We start from the raw sequence: 14475 nt of genomic DNA, 5'->3' as shown, positions 1-14475 counted from the left end.
CCAACACTCCCAGGAACCCAGGAAGCCAACATCATGTAGGATTGCACATCACCTTTCTCGGAATCAAACCCATTAAAAGCAAAGTGGTCAGAAAAGGGTTGTTGGAAGGGATAAAGAAGCAGAGAAAGGGAAGGATCTGTCCAGACAGTCCTGAGAGACACAAGAATTCCCAGTTAAGGGACATGTGGTTCCGGGTTTTCAGCTGGGAAAGGCTGAGGTGGACAGAAAACTTTGCTCCATGCACCTCAGGATGTTCCAACCACCACCCTCAATGCTCCCAGGAATCCAATATCATGTTGGATTCCACATCACCTTTCTCGGAATCAAGTGGTCAAAAAAGGGTTGTTGGAAGGGATAAAGAAGCAGAGAAAGGGAAGGATCTGTCCAGACAGTCCTGAGGGACACAAGAATTCCCAGCTAAGGGACATGTGATTCTGGGTTTTCAGCTGGGAAAGGCTGAGGTGGAGAGAAAACTTGACTTCACACACCTCAGGGTGTTCCAACCACCACCCCCAACGCTCCCAGGAATCCAATATCATGTTGGATTCCACATCACCTTTCTCGGAATCAAGTGGTCAAAAAAGAGTGGTTGGAAGGGATAAAGAAGCAGCTAAAGGGAAGGATCTGTCCAGACAGTCCTGAGGGACACAAGAATTCCCAATTAAGGGACATGTGGTTCCAGGTTTTCAGCTGGGAAAGGCCAAGGTGGAGAGAAAACTTCACTCCATGCACCTCAGGGTGTTCCAACCACCACCTCTAAAGCTCCCAGGAATCCAACATCATGTTGGATTCCACGTCATCTCATCATCATCAAACCCATTAAAAGCAAAGTGGTCAAAAAAGGGTTGTTGGAAGGGATAAAGAAGCAGAGAAAGGGAAGGATCTGTCCTGAGAACAGAGGGGAACGACAGAGCAGCTTCTGAAAACTACTGAGGCCAAATGGGAACTGCCTGGGTCAAGATGAACAGGTAAAGATGGCACAGAATGGTTTGGGTTGGAAAGGACCTTACAGATCCCCTTAGTCCCCCAGCAGTGACACTGAGCCCTCAGAGAAGCTCTCAGCACCCTGTAAAAGAACCAGGGAGTAGCAACCCAAGACTGGAACTTCCTCTAAAAGACAGACTTTTCCGTGCCAAAGGACTTCCATCAAATCATAGAGTTTTCACATATCATAGAATGGTTTGGGTTGGAAGGGACCTTAAAGCTCATCTTGTTCCACCCTCTTATTAATAATGGTCATAATGCTTATTGTTGTTTTAATTTAATAAAGTAGAGTCACAGAATGGTTTGGGTTGGAAGAACCTTAAAGCTCATCTTGTTCCACCCCCTGCCATGGGCAGGGACACCTCCCACTATCCCAGGTTACTCCAACCTGGCCTTGGACACTTCCAGGGATCCAGGGGCAGCCACAGCTTCTCTGGAAAATCCATCCCAGCCCCTCCTCACCCTCCCAGCCAAGAATTCCTTCCCAATATCCCACCTAACCCTCCCTCTGGCAGCGGGAAGCCATTCCCCTTTTTCCTGTCCCTCCATCCCTTGTCCAAAGTCCCTCTAAACCTGACTGATGCTAAAGGACCAATTCCTGGCAAAAATCCCAAAGGAACCAAGCCCTCCCCAGGTCTGTCTCCAGGCTGAGCTCAGCAGGGCCCAGGTTCCCTCACCTTGCACACGTTGTGTTGGCAGATGGTCGTGACGGGCCGGAACACGACCTCCTGACAGCAGATACACAGGAAGGCCTCTTCCACTTTGTTTAGGAATTTCTGGAAAGGCAACATTGGAATCAACTTATTGCCACTACCCCCTGAAACCCAGAACCCCACCCCATGTTAAAGGTAAGGGATTATTTTGGTCATGGAAAGTTTTCCCATAAATCTCGAAGTGTAAAATCATTAAACGTGCTGGGGATGTCCACACTAAAGTAAAACCACTGCAGGTCTGAGGCTGTTTCTTTGATGCAGCCAAGGTTTGTATCCAGGGACAGCACAGCCACAGTCATCCCTTTATTTCTGGGGATAAAGTCCCTTTATTTCTGGGGATAAAATCCCTTTATTTCTGGAGGTAAAAAGCAGGATATACCGGTCCATCTTTGAGAGCCTCTAGTACTTCATTCCACAGTTTTTCATTGGCTTCATCACTTTTTATGAGAGATTTCTGCTGGGCTGTCAGCTTGTATGGCTCAACTTTAGTTTTCTTTGGGGTCCCTGCTGGAGAGGTGACGGGTTTTTCCTCCCCACCTGAAAGAAAACGCAGTGATTTTTTTTTTGAACAACCAAATAAAAAAAACACCAGAAAAGAGTCATTAAGTAAAATGCACAAAAAAACCTACAAGGCTTTCTATATCCACTTGCCTACTCCACAAACCTGCTGATTTCCTTTTCCTCTTTCCTTTCCCCGGGGTATCGAACTCATCCTCTCCACTATTTTCTTTTTCCTTATCTTTATTTGCAACAGCTTCCAAATATCCTTCAGGATACTACAAGGAAAGAAAACAAAGAGCATCCAATGCAGACACACCAGTTCAGACTTAACAGACCAAAACAGGTCCAAGGCTGACCTCTGCAGAACTGCTCCAGGGGGCAGTTTTCATCTATTTTAAGCAACACATCCCTGCTCCTGTTGAAGCACTTATGCAGACTATGGAAATTTTGTACCAAAAAAAAAGTGAGTTTTTGCCCTTTCAGCCTCCTGATGTATAAAGAAAAAAAAAATCTCACAGGAATGGAAGAATTTGTGCCCCCCCCAGCCTGAATTGTCACGTAAGGGTCATCCTCAATAAGAGCATGGGACAGAAAAATTCCTCCTATCCATCAAGTTCAGTGTCCAGGTGATGTGCCAAGGGAGTACCTGCATTGTTAGGCCAAGCTTTTTCATCCTGTCCTTTCCCTCCTTGGTCCAAGGAGCAGGTTCTTCATCGTCCCTCCTGAGCAGGTAACGCCACACCAAAAATCCAGATTTCCCTGTCTCGGGCCAGTATTTCACCACCTGGAAAAGTCAGAGCCAGTCCATCACACACTGGAAAACCCCCTGGCCAAGTGCTGTGAGGAGAGGCTGAGGGAGCTGGGGCTGTTCAGCCTGGACAAGAGGAGGCTCAGGGGAGACCTCCTCACTCTCTGCAACTCCCTGACAGGAGGGGGGAGCCGGGGGGGGTTGGTCTCTTTTCCCAGGCAACCATCAGCAAGACAAGAGGGCTGGGTCTGAAGCTGGGCCAGGGGAGGTTTAGGTTGGATATCAGGAAGAATTTCTTTCCAGAGAGGGTGCTCAGCCATTGGAATGGGCTGCCCAGGGAAGGGGTGGATTCTCCATCCCTGGAGGTTTTTAAGCTGAGACTGGATGTGGCATCAGTGCCATGGGCTGGGAACCACAGCGGGGTTGGATCAAGGCTTGGATTGATGATCTCGGAGGTCCCTTCCAACCCAGCTGATTCTGTGATTCTATGATCTTTTTCTAATTCAGCCAGTGCCTTCCCAAACCTCCTTACCTTATATATCCCATCGTATCTGTTCCCTTCCACAGGGGCGTATTTGCTGTGTTTGCCTCCCTTGACATTCCTGACCACCCGGACGGGCTTCCCAGCCCTCCAGTCCTTGGCTTCTGCTCCGTGCTTGTCGTTGATGGGGGCACTGCAGTTCAGAGCCAGAGCTCTGCAACACACTCCAGTCAACTCAGGGCATTTACCAGCTTGCCTTAAATAACTCCACTTTGACACAACTCATGTAACAGCAAGAACTCTGCAGACAGTAATTAACCCTCCTGATGGGGGGCACGTTTTAATTATTCATGACATTACCTTAATGCACCAGCACAGACCACCCCCTCCACTCAAGCCCATGCTTATTTTTAGGCTTACAAATGGTCTGGTCTCCCAAGGTGACCATGGGCTGAAAAAACCTTCAGGAGAGAGCATGAAAACTCCTGCACCAATTTACTCCCCTGTGCCTCAAGATTCAGCCAATATTACACGTGACCCTGATACCAGTTACAGTTCTGTCCCATTAGAGTGCACTGAGAGAAGCATTTCCATTATCCAACTGATAATGGGGATGTCCATCATTAAAATAAAACCACTGAGGTTGTTTCTTTGATGCAGCCAAGGTTTGTATCCAGGGACAGCACAGCTACAGCTGTCCCTTTATTTCTGGGGATAAAGTCCCTTTATTTCTGGGGATAAAAAGCAGGATATTCCAGTCCATCTTTGAGAGCCTCTAGTACTTCATTCCACACTTTTTCACTGCAGCCCACAGCCCAGCCCAGCCCCAATCTTGACAGGTTTTCCTTGGATACAAACAATTCCTGATGGTGACAGGCTGCCAGGTACCCAGGTTAGGAGGGAGCACAAGTGTTGCCAACCTGTTCATGTTGGTGAGTTTTTGGTCACAGGACTGCTCTGCCGTGCGTTTGTTCCCAGACAGGTCCCGCCCTCCGCTCCCTGTGTAGGTGAAGGAATTCCCATGATCCTGAAACGCACACGGAGGGGTTTGACACGTTCACAAAAACAACTCAGTAAAAGCAGAAGGGCAAAATCAAGCGGGTTTAGAAGGGTTTTCTCAAAATAAGGGAAGAGGTTGGGGACAGAGTGGCTGGAGAGCAGCCAGGCAGGAAGGGAGCTGGGAGTGGGGATGGACAGGGAGCTGAACAGGAGCCAGAGTGTGCCCAGGGGGACAAGAAGGCCAATGGATCCTGGCCTGGCTCAGGAACAGGGTGGCCAACAGGGCCAAGGAAGTGATTCTTGCCCTGGACTCAGCGCTGGTGAGGCCACCCCTGGAGTGCTGTGTCCAGTTCTGGGTCCTCAGCTCAGGAAGGACATTGAGGGGCTGGAGCAGGTCCAGAGGAGAGCAACGAGGCTGGGGAAGGGACTGGAGCACAAGTGCTGTGAGGAGAGGCTGAGGGAGCTGGGGCTGTTCAGCCTGGACAAGAGGAGGCTCAGGGGAGACCTCCTCACTCTCTGCAACTCCCTGACAGGAGGGGGGAGCCAGGGGGGGGTTGGTCTCTTTTCCCATCAGCAAGACAAGAGGGCTCGGTCTTCAGCTGTGCCAGGGGAGGTTGAGGTTGGATATTAGGAAGAATTTCTTTGCAGAGAGGGTGCTCAGCCATTGGAATGGGCTGCCCAGGGAAGGGGTGGATTCTCCATCCCTGGAGGTTTTTAAGCTGAGACTGGATGTGGCATCAGTGCCATGGGCTGGGAACCACAGCGGGGTTGGATCAAGGCTTGGATTGATGATCTCAGAGGTCCCTTCCAACCCAGCTGATTCTATGACTCTGTAATTCCTGTGTTTAAGCTCCCAAGTTCAGTCTGTGGTCCTTCCCTGAGACTGCCAGGAGAGCAGAGTCAGGGTGACAACTGTTGTCTTGTCCCACCCCTGAGCAGTGCCAAGGACCTCACGTGGCTCACACAGGATCTCCTGCAAGTGAAGATCTGGCAGCACAGATCATGAGACTGCTCAGACTGTGGGTGCAATGGAGACCCTGAAGAGGCAGCTGAGGATTCTGAGATCAAAAGCTGATACAGGGATATTAAACCTACTTTAGATGATCCTGTTGCTCAGGTTGGCACATTTTTACTGTAGTTTTTCCTTGCCTGATTTTCTTCTGAAGAAAATTAAGTGAAGATGGGCAAGTGTCTGATGTGGAGTGTAAAAAGTAACTAAGGCCAAGTCTTTGTTTTAACAAGTTAGTTTGGTTCTGGGCATAAATAATCAAAATTTACTTACTATGTCATCTTCATAGCCTCCTGCCAGGACCAAGGAATAGGCCCCATCATTGCTTCTGCCATGGATCCCTGCAACATGGGGCCTGTGCACTCCAGATTCGCTCACCTGGAAAACCAGAAACAGTTTGCAAGGCTCCAAACAACATGACCACCCCTTGGCCTTGGAACTGAACTAAACACTATTTCAGATTTGGGTTGAATCTGCTCTCACCACCATCCTCCAAAAAGCTCCAGGCAGAGGAAAGAAAAATAAAAATGCTTCTAAAAAAAAAAATGAGCCATCGAGTATTTCAGTCAATTGAACAGGTGGGTAAGTTTTGTGATGTGAATTTAGAAATTTGGATCTTACTGAGATTGCTTATTAAAAAGCTCCAGGGATTTAGGAGCAATATAGATATTAAATATTTGTATAAAGAGATTGGTTTTGAAAGACTTGTAACAGCAACCTTCACCTAATGCTTAAAAAAAGATCTGCATAGGTCAGTGCTTTTTATTTCCCCAACTTTCTAACAGGATGAGAAACCTTCTTTTTTTTAATATATGTAAATATTTGAGAGACTCTTTCCAGGGGAACAGTGGGAGATACTACAGAACTCCAGGACAAACTCCTGGAAACAAATCTGTTTGCTTTGGGTTTTTTGAGTTACCAAAAAGAGCACTAAAGAAAAATAAACCAGCACTTGATAGGCCTGGACAACACAACATTAGTTCTGGAACACTTGATCCAGACAAAGCCAGAATTCTTTCCCTCCATCCAGGGACACACACTCCGAGATTTAACTGTTTCTTGTAAGAGCTGGACCATTCCCACTTCTTCCAATTTGTCAGGATTCAGCTTCATACCTGAACTCTGAATTTCCACATGGTGCCAACGGGAATGCCAGGGATTGGTCCATAGTGGTTGGAGGGGACGATGGTGCACTCCTTGGTGCGACCGACACACGCCATGCCCTGGGTCAGAAAGACCAATGAGCCAGGAATCCCAAGGGATTTAACAGCAACACACGCTGATCCTGAGAGTGAAACAGCTCTGAACTGACCTTGCCCCAGTCTCTCCTCGAGGATGAGTTGGCAGATGCCATCTTTTGTTTCTTTTTGCTTTCTTTTAATCTCTCTCCTGCTAAAACCACCTCACTGGCATCGTTTCGACACTCGGGGCAATACCTGAAGTCAGGGAAAATTAACAAGCAGCAAAGCCTTGAATTAAAAGAGAATTCCATCAAAACATACTGAGTTATGTTACAATTTCCCACATGAAACTAGACAGGACATGGAACCTTCTCCATACTGGAATTAGACCTGTATCAGCTGCTGTCCTTGCAGCACCTTCTAAGCCACTGTTGATGTGCCAGGACAACAGCTCTGTCACAAAATCATTGTATATAATGCTGAAAGAGGGCAGAGGGAATAAAACAGTGTATTTTACTATCTATATGTGTATTGAAAGCTGTATTTCACTATCTATCTGTCACTGTATGTATTTCATATACAAACCAGCATCTGTCACCAGCCTAATCTGATGATGGGGCCTGGGGACTGCCTGGAGTGACCCAGGAAAGCCACTGCACAAGAGAAGCCTCCTGGTATCAGGTTCTCATTTAGGATTTGGAAGGGACCTTAAAGTTAATCTCATTCCACCCCCTGCCATGGGCAGGGACACCTCCTGCTAGCCCAGGTTGCTCCAAGCTCATCCAACCTGGCCTTGGACACTTCCAGGGATGGGCAGCCACAGCTTCTCTGGGCAACCTGTGCCAGGGCCTCCCCACACTTCCAGGGAGGAGTTTCTTCCCAACCTGGCCTTAGGCAGGTATAAAAAACAGGCATCCAGATCCCAAAACTAGGAAAAGAAGTTGCAAGCCACTGGCTTAAAACCTACTCTTACAACCTCAAGGAAAGCTACAAAGTCCTACCAAGAAAAAACCCCAAAACACACAAACACCTGTGCAGTTACAATATTGCCACCAAAGGGCAGCTTCAAGCCTCAGACCTCACTTTCTGCTCCTAATTAGATGGTAACTGTGATCCCACACACACACACACCCCCCAGAACTCACCAGTCCTCATCATCTGGGATGCTGCTGAGGGGAGGGTTGAGGCAGTAGATGTGGAAAGCCATGTCACACTCGTCACACATGAGCTGCTTGTCTGGATCTTGTTTCCCTCCACAGATGTGACAAGCACAGACTCTGCAGGTCTTGTTTGGGTTGTCCTTGCAGGCTTTACACACAGGTCCACTCTGTCCTGTGAGCAAAGAGAAAGCAGAGTCAGAAAGGGCCAAGATCCAACGGAAACAGTTGAAGGAGGCACAACTAAACGTGTCCTGAGACTCTCAGACCTTTGATCCTCACAAGGACAATCAGCAGAACACCACAGGGTAACACAGACATGCAAGAGCTCCCCAGGACTCACGTTTTGGTGTTCCTGCTGGGATGGGGGAAGCAGTGCCTGGTTCCTCAATTTTATAGATTTCATCCACTAACATGATTGTGCAGTCGTTCAAGGAGTCACCAGCTTCCCTGTGAGTTGAGGAAAATAAAAGAGACCAGACTTTGAAAGTATCCCACAGCAGGAGTTCACAGCTGTGCATGTACCAGACTGCTCTGGTGTTAAGAATCAGATCATTTCTGTGCAATTAGAGGTTATCCCCTTTTGTCTCAGCGAGATTCCAAGCACTCAGAGTATTCCAACTATCATCAGTGACTGTTCTGCCTCCCCTCAAAAGTATATTCCAGACTGATCCTTCTTGTATTTTATAGTTAAAAAGTCAAAATCCCTATGGTGAGAGGGGGAAAAAAAAGGAATATTCTGGTAACCCTGTGGAAATTACCTAAAACTTTAAAAAAGTATATCCTTTTTTTCCTGAAGTTGAAAGACTCCAGGAGAGAACTGGAGTAACTTTTCATCACTTTTATAAAATGAGGGTTCATTCTACATTATCATACCTCCAGAAAATATTACACTGCAGCTTTTGTGAAGCCATAATGGATAATTAACACATAAACAATGCTTTGTAGTGAATATGGGGCTTCACATCCTCTCAGCATCAAGTGAATCCATGGAACAGCATCTTCTGTGATTCCTTAAAGTGTCCAGTTCCTCAGTGGAACTTAATCAAAACTGCAGCATGAAGAAGTCAGTCACCCAAAAAGGACAGGCCACTTCTCACCTCTCCCCAGCACTCCTGTTGCACCATTTCTTGAGTCACTCAGACCTCAGGAAAGCTTAAGAAGAGTCGGGGAAATTCAATTTATTCCACGTGACGGATTTGCTTACCCGAGTAGGATCTTTGCATTGATCTCCCTGGTCATTTTTGTTTCCCTTTTCTGCAGGATCTCAGCATCATACCAAAAGCCCCTCTCTTTTGGTTCATCAGGGTTGTAGTTGACCATCACCACCTGTCCTACTTCCAGCTGGTGCCACTTCAGAATAGTCCGTGCCCGGGCCCGAACGTTACTGGAGCTCATCTGCACCACTCCATTCTCTGGATAACTTGGAGGGAGGGATGGAGGGACAGAGAAGGAAAATCAGATTCAACAGCAGTTTGAGAAGCGATAGATTTTATCCAGGCAGGTCGATTTTGATGTGCAACACAAGGATAACATCAAGAATAAAATCTCCTGCTCCCCCACAGACACGGCCAGAACCAACCGGTCTGACGTTGCTGCTCACGCACCCCGTTTAACTTGGAGAACAGCATTTCATATTTCCAAAAAACACCATTCCAGCCCCCTGGAACTCCACCTGTAAAACAACCTCACAGTGACACAACCCCTGGTTTACCTTGTGGATCTCTGCACTAAAATTCCCCACCGACATCGTGAGCAAAACGACTTTCTGAGCCAAGAAGGCAGAGAACTCACTCGTCGTATTTGACATGATAGATCACATCTTCCTCCGGCACGGCCGTGGGCCGGGCAGGCTCTGGGCAACTCTCAGCTGCTTCCCTGGGAGGTTTTTTCCTGGTCACATTCACAACCTGGGCTTCAAACCACGCTCCCATGTCCGTGTCCCGGGCGTCCACCAAGTCGTTGATCTGACACAGAGCAAAGACTGCAGCTCACCAAAGGGGATTTTCAAACCAACCATTCATTTCCAAACCTACTCGAAGCTTTCAGCACCTCAAGAACTTCACCACTATCGAGATGTTTACAGATAGTCTTAAAAATTAACATTTCCTTTGCTTTCCTGATCCTGTGCAGCCCTCCAGCCTGCTCAGGTTGAATTTAAAAGATTATAAATCCATTTTACACCACCAGGCTTCTCAGCAAGCACAAACCATTCTTGCTTAGTCTGTAGCAGACTTTCAAACTGTCTTGCTCACAGCCTGGCAAAGACATCACTAGATCTCTAATAAAACCCATTGAAACACACAAGTAAAATGATTCTCAACAGCTGCTCGAGATTTTCTTTTGTTCATTCAAGAAAAGTTTCAGCTTTGGCAAATGTAGTGACTCCAAGCAAAAATATTGGGAACATTTTTCAAATCAAGCCAGGCACTCTGAATGCCTTTTTGTTGTGTTTTGTTGTTTTGTTTTTTTTTTTACAATCAATTAATGTATTGTAGTTTTAGTTCAAAGGATAAAATGAAAAAAATGAAATATTTTGACCCAGGACGTGTCGCAATTTGTGGGTTTGTGGGTCTGTTGGTATTGTTGTCTTTGTTGTCGGAGGGTTTAAGAGAGAAAAAAAAAAAGGAACTACCCACACAATTGGGGCACAAAGGATTTTCAGGAATCCTCGACCGCAGGGGAACAATTCCCACCCGAGGGGAGATTTTAGGGAATTTTAGTTTTTTTGATGAACTCACCTTATAGAGGCCGAAGACGGGGTGGCTCCAGTCGGGCTGTGCTGCTGTGCTGGGCTGGCCCTCCAGTTCCAGGGCTCCCTCCCCGTTGTGGGAGCTCTTGTCCGAGTCGCTTTGGCCGGAGCCGCAGCCGGAGTCGGTGTCGGAGAGCTCGGAATCCTTCTCCTTGCTCCCAGCAGGAAGCACTGCTGGGCTTTGTCTGACCAGGAGCTGAACAATATCATTCAGTCCCACGCTGTAATCGAAAAGGGAGTGACCATCTTCCATCTGCAGGGAAAGCACCAAACCAGCTGGTTATTCCCTTCTCCCCCTTCCAAACCTTCCCGCTGGAATGGTCTCCACGTGCCAAGAAAGACCACGTGGCTTTAAAACCATCCCCAGTCACCCCCTGGGCAGCTCTTCACCATCACACTCACTGTTACATTGGTGTTCTTGCTATTTTATTACTGGTTTTCTTACTTTTTTTCAAAGACCCCACGAGCTACAAGAGCAAGGTTTCCATGTTGCCGTGGACTTGTTACCAGACTAAGCCACTAAACCACCTCTGAGAGGTTTTGCAGCACATTTCCCTAGAAATATCAATTCTGGGAAGAAGAACTTAAAGAATTACAGGTCCCCAATGTTCCCATCAGGATCTGAAGATAATTACATGTTACCTATGAATTAAAAAGAATTATTTCTTCCTTAATTCAGACACGTCCTGAACGCTAACACAGACTGGTCTTTATATTGTAATTGTGTATGATCCAGATTCTTACACCATCTCCACTAATTGTGGCACTGAGCAGAAGCCAAAGAGTTAATCACCCACTTTTCTCCAGGCCAACACACAATTTTTCCATTGCAAGTAAAATCAGAAAAAGACCCAATTCAACTTGAAACCACCTAATCTCTCTTTAGCGTGTCCTCATTTCACAAGCTCTGTAATTTTGAGAGTTCATTTGGCAAGTCTGGCACTGGATGTAGTCAAATCAAGACAAAAGGAGAAGTGCAGAGGCACAAATAGGTCTCTCAAGAGCTCTAAGGAGCACAAGCATTTTAGGGTTAACATGTAAGAGTGGAGCCCTCGGAGCAGTCAGAAGTTCAGACAAGCTTCCCCACATATTTAAGGTCTGACTAAGAAATTATACAGGAAATGATCGTCCCCTTCCAGCCCAAACCACGAGAAAAAGCAATCCCTGGAGCTTTGTTCTCTATCGGGGGGGAAGCAGAGCAAAAACCACAAAAATTTACACTTCACAGGAATCACTCTGATAATTCAGTTCTGAGTTACGGCATCCAACGCCTACGGAACAATCCCTGGAAATCTGAGCGCAGGGGAAGCGATCCGGGCTTTTTTCTGGGTTTAGGGATGAAAACCCCACCAGAAATGGGTTGTTTCTGCTGGGCCAAGAGGAGGGTCACAGACAGGGGAACAACAGGAGCACAGGACACGAGTGACAACAGGTGCAAACTGAAATGGGAGAGCTGGGACAGGAACGGGACAGGAAACCTCAGAGGGGTTCAAAGGACAGCAGGAAAGAAGCACCAGTGGCTGAAGACAAACCTCTAACAAAGGAGAAAGGTTTTAACTGACAACTCAACATTTCCAGGGATTCCCAAAAGCCAGACAAAGCACGAGTGCAGCAGGGACAAGGACTAAGAGGGGTTGGGGAAACGTTTGTGGCTGAACTAAGAACTCCTGGAGCTGCACAAGGAGGAATTAGCTTTGTAGGGCAAGTGCATCCTGACTGAAAACTCATCATAAAATCGGTTTATCTGCACTGATTTCAGGGCAAGGCTCACAGCTGGCACCTACCCTGGACCAACCCCTCCTTTATCACTTGATTTACAACACAAACAGGTGATTAATGCACCCAAAATCTCCCTTAACCCAACAGAAAGGGGAATTAAACCCACCAGTCCCTCAGAGATGTTACACCTTTCCCTCGAGCCTCTTTTTATACTGCAACTGGTGCCTCAGCTTGTTAAATTAAAGCTAATCCAGGTGTGTTCCCACATCCTACAGTCACACCTGCTAATGACAACCTACAGGTATCTCAAGTCAGCCTCAAACGGAGGGAAAGGTGGAAAAAGCCACTCGAGGAAATTCTCCATCTCCAGCCCAGTCAGCATTTCAACTGTTCTGTCTGAAATGAAACCCTTTGACCGACCAAGCCCCAGCTCAGAAGTTTCTTTGGCACGAAGGTTTTGCAGCCCAGGGTTTTAAACAGGATATGGAAAGTGCATTTGAAAACAGTTTCAGTTGACTTTAATTGTTAATTTAGGGACTTTTTTAACTCCCAGGGAGGAAAACAGTTGTACCACAGCAACCATAAAGATATTGTTGAGAAGATAACGCTACTCAAGCGTTCTGTACCCAGGGAGATTTTGATGCCAGAGCTGAAGAACTTCAAAAATCATGAGCTGCTTCTCCCAATTTACAAAGAAAAGGGGGATTTTAACGGGAAAACTTGTGAGACTCAGAAACTTTAAGCACCCCAAAGATGAAATAAAAAGGCCTGGAAACGTTCAGACACTTTACAAAGGTGATGTCAAGGCAGAAAAGCAACACGTTAGATGGAAAATGATTAGGAAAAACTGAAAATAAAGCCCACTCTGCTGCTGGCTGCTCTCAGTGCAAACCCACGGGAGGAGCGGGGGGGGAGTCACTAGATGGCAGCAGAACACCCCATTTCCACGCGAGAGAAAAGAAATCAGTGAGACATAAATAAAGAAATTTAGGATAAATAGATTAATTAAAGATAAATTAATTCGTTAGGAATAAATAAAGGAAATAAAAATTAATGAAAATTAAAGGAATTAAAAATGAAGAAATCGAAACGAAGGAAGAATTAAAGATAAAAAAAAGAAATGAGAAAGAAAATAAAAAAGAAAGACATTAAAAAGGAAGAAATTAGGAAATGAAATAGAAAGAAATGAAATAGGGAGAAATGAAATAGGGAGAAATGAAATAATAGGAAGAAATGAAATAGGAAGAAATGAAATAATAGGAAGAAATGAAATAGGAAGAAATGAAATAGGGAGAAATGAAATAGGGAGAAATGAAATAGGGAGAAATGAAATAATAGGAAGAAATGAAATAGAAATAATAAACGCAAAATAAATGAATAAAAAATTAAAAAATTAAAAATAAAATAAATTAAATAAATTAAAAACAAATAAAAAGTAAAATCAAATAAAGAACAAGTAAAAATAAATAAAACTATCCCTCCCCAGCTGGAGGGCGAGAGGGTTGGGGGGTCCCCCCCCGCTGATGCCGCGCTGCTGTCAAACCCCCCCAGCCCCGCCGTGCCGGTACCTGTTTGCCGCGGTAGAAGAGCCGCTGCCGCTGGGGCTCCACGGCGAACACCTCGTGTATCCGCAGGCGCAGCTCCTCCACCTTGGTGAGCTTGGAGAGCGAGTCCACGCGGCGGGTCTCGGTGCCGTCCATGGTGCGCACCTGGATCCACATGGCGCCGGCGCTGCTCCCCCCGGGAATGCGGGACCCGCGCTCAGGCGGCGGCTCCGGGGCGGCTCCCGCGGCCCCGCCGCCCTCCCGCAACGGCCGCCCGCCATTGGCCGCCGGCCCGGCCGGCCCGCGCGCTGATTGGCCGCCGCCGGGCAGGCCCCGCCCCCCCCACGCGGGAGCCTAACGGCTCCGCTCGCGACTCGCGCGCCACAATTGAAACGCGCCCGCCGCGCCCACGCGCCGGGTCTCGCGCGATCATGTAAATGAGGGAAGGGGAGGAGGAGGGGGGGGGCAGCGCGTGCTCTTAAAGGGGCCGTCACCCTCCGCCGGCGGGGCTGGGGGCACACGGGCACCCCAGGGCCCCTCACCCCACCCCCCCCCCCCCCACCCCACCCCACCCCGGCACGGCACGGCACGGCACTCGCTTGGCTTCCCAACGCGGGAAAAGCCGGGCGGTGTCACCGGGGCGGCGGTGCCGGGTTTTGGGGGGTCTCGGGTGGCCGGGGGGTCCCG

At 47.5% G+C, this 14475-nt stretch overlaps 1 protein-coding gene across 1 annotated transcript; it reads right to left on the bottom strand.

The window, feature by feature from the left end:
* Window positions 1-575: 575 nt before the first annotated feature.
* UHRF1 (ubiquitin like with PHD and ring finger domains 1) lies at window positions 576-14015 on the bottom strand. Its single transcript, XM_017833621.1, has 16 exons — window positions 13813-14015; window positions 10515-10778; window positions 9568-9740; window positions 8981-9196; window positions 8117-8223; window positions 7762-7948; window positions 6748-6871; window positions 6551-6658; window positions 5709-5813; window positions 4348-4454; window positions 3479-3641; window positions 2845-2982; window positions 2362-2473; window positions 2077-2234; window positions 1662-1760; window positions 576-638 (listed from the first exon to the last, which is right to left on the bottom strand). The coding sequence occupies exons 1-16, from the start codon at window positions 13963-13965 to the stop codon at window positions 576-578; spliced, it is 2277 nt and encodes a 758-aa protein (XP_017689110.1). The 5' UTR covers window positions 13966-14015.
* Window positions 14016-14475: the final 460 nt, after the last annotated feature.

Source organism: Lepidothrix coronata, unplaced genomic scaffold, assembly GCF_001604755.1.
Source record: "Lepidothrix coronata isolate B3197 unplaced genomic scaffold, Lepidothrix_coronata-1.0 Scaffold219, whole genome shotgun sequence".
Classification (NCBI taxonomy): domain Eukaryota; kingdom Metazoa; phylum Chordata; class Aves; order Passeriformes; family Pipridae; genus Lepidothrix; species Lepidothrix coronata.
The sequence above is the reverse complement of the archived record's forward strand: the minus strand, read 5'-3'. Positions and strand labels throughout refer to the sequence as shown.

What these genes read in the sequence shown, in the direction of transcription:
- UHRF1 (XM_017833621.1), bottom strand. Translation starts at nt 13,965, where the DNA reads ATGTGGATCCAGGTGCGCACCATGGACGGCACCGAGACCCGCCGCGTG. An exon ending in CGAGGAGAGACTGGGGCAAG is followed by an intron (nt 6,659 to 6,747) that starts GTCAGTTCAGAG and finishes TTTCTGACCCAG; the next exon opens with GGCATGGCGTGTGTCGGTCG. An exon ending in GAGGAAAAGGAAATCAGCAG is followed by an intron (nt 2,235 to 2,361) that starts GTTTGTGGAGTA and finishes GTTTTCTTTCAG; the next exon opens with GTGGGGAGGAAAAACCCGTC.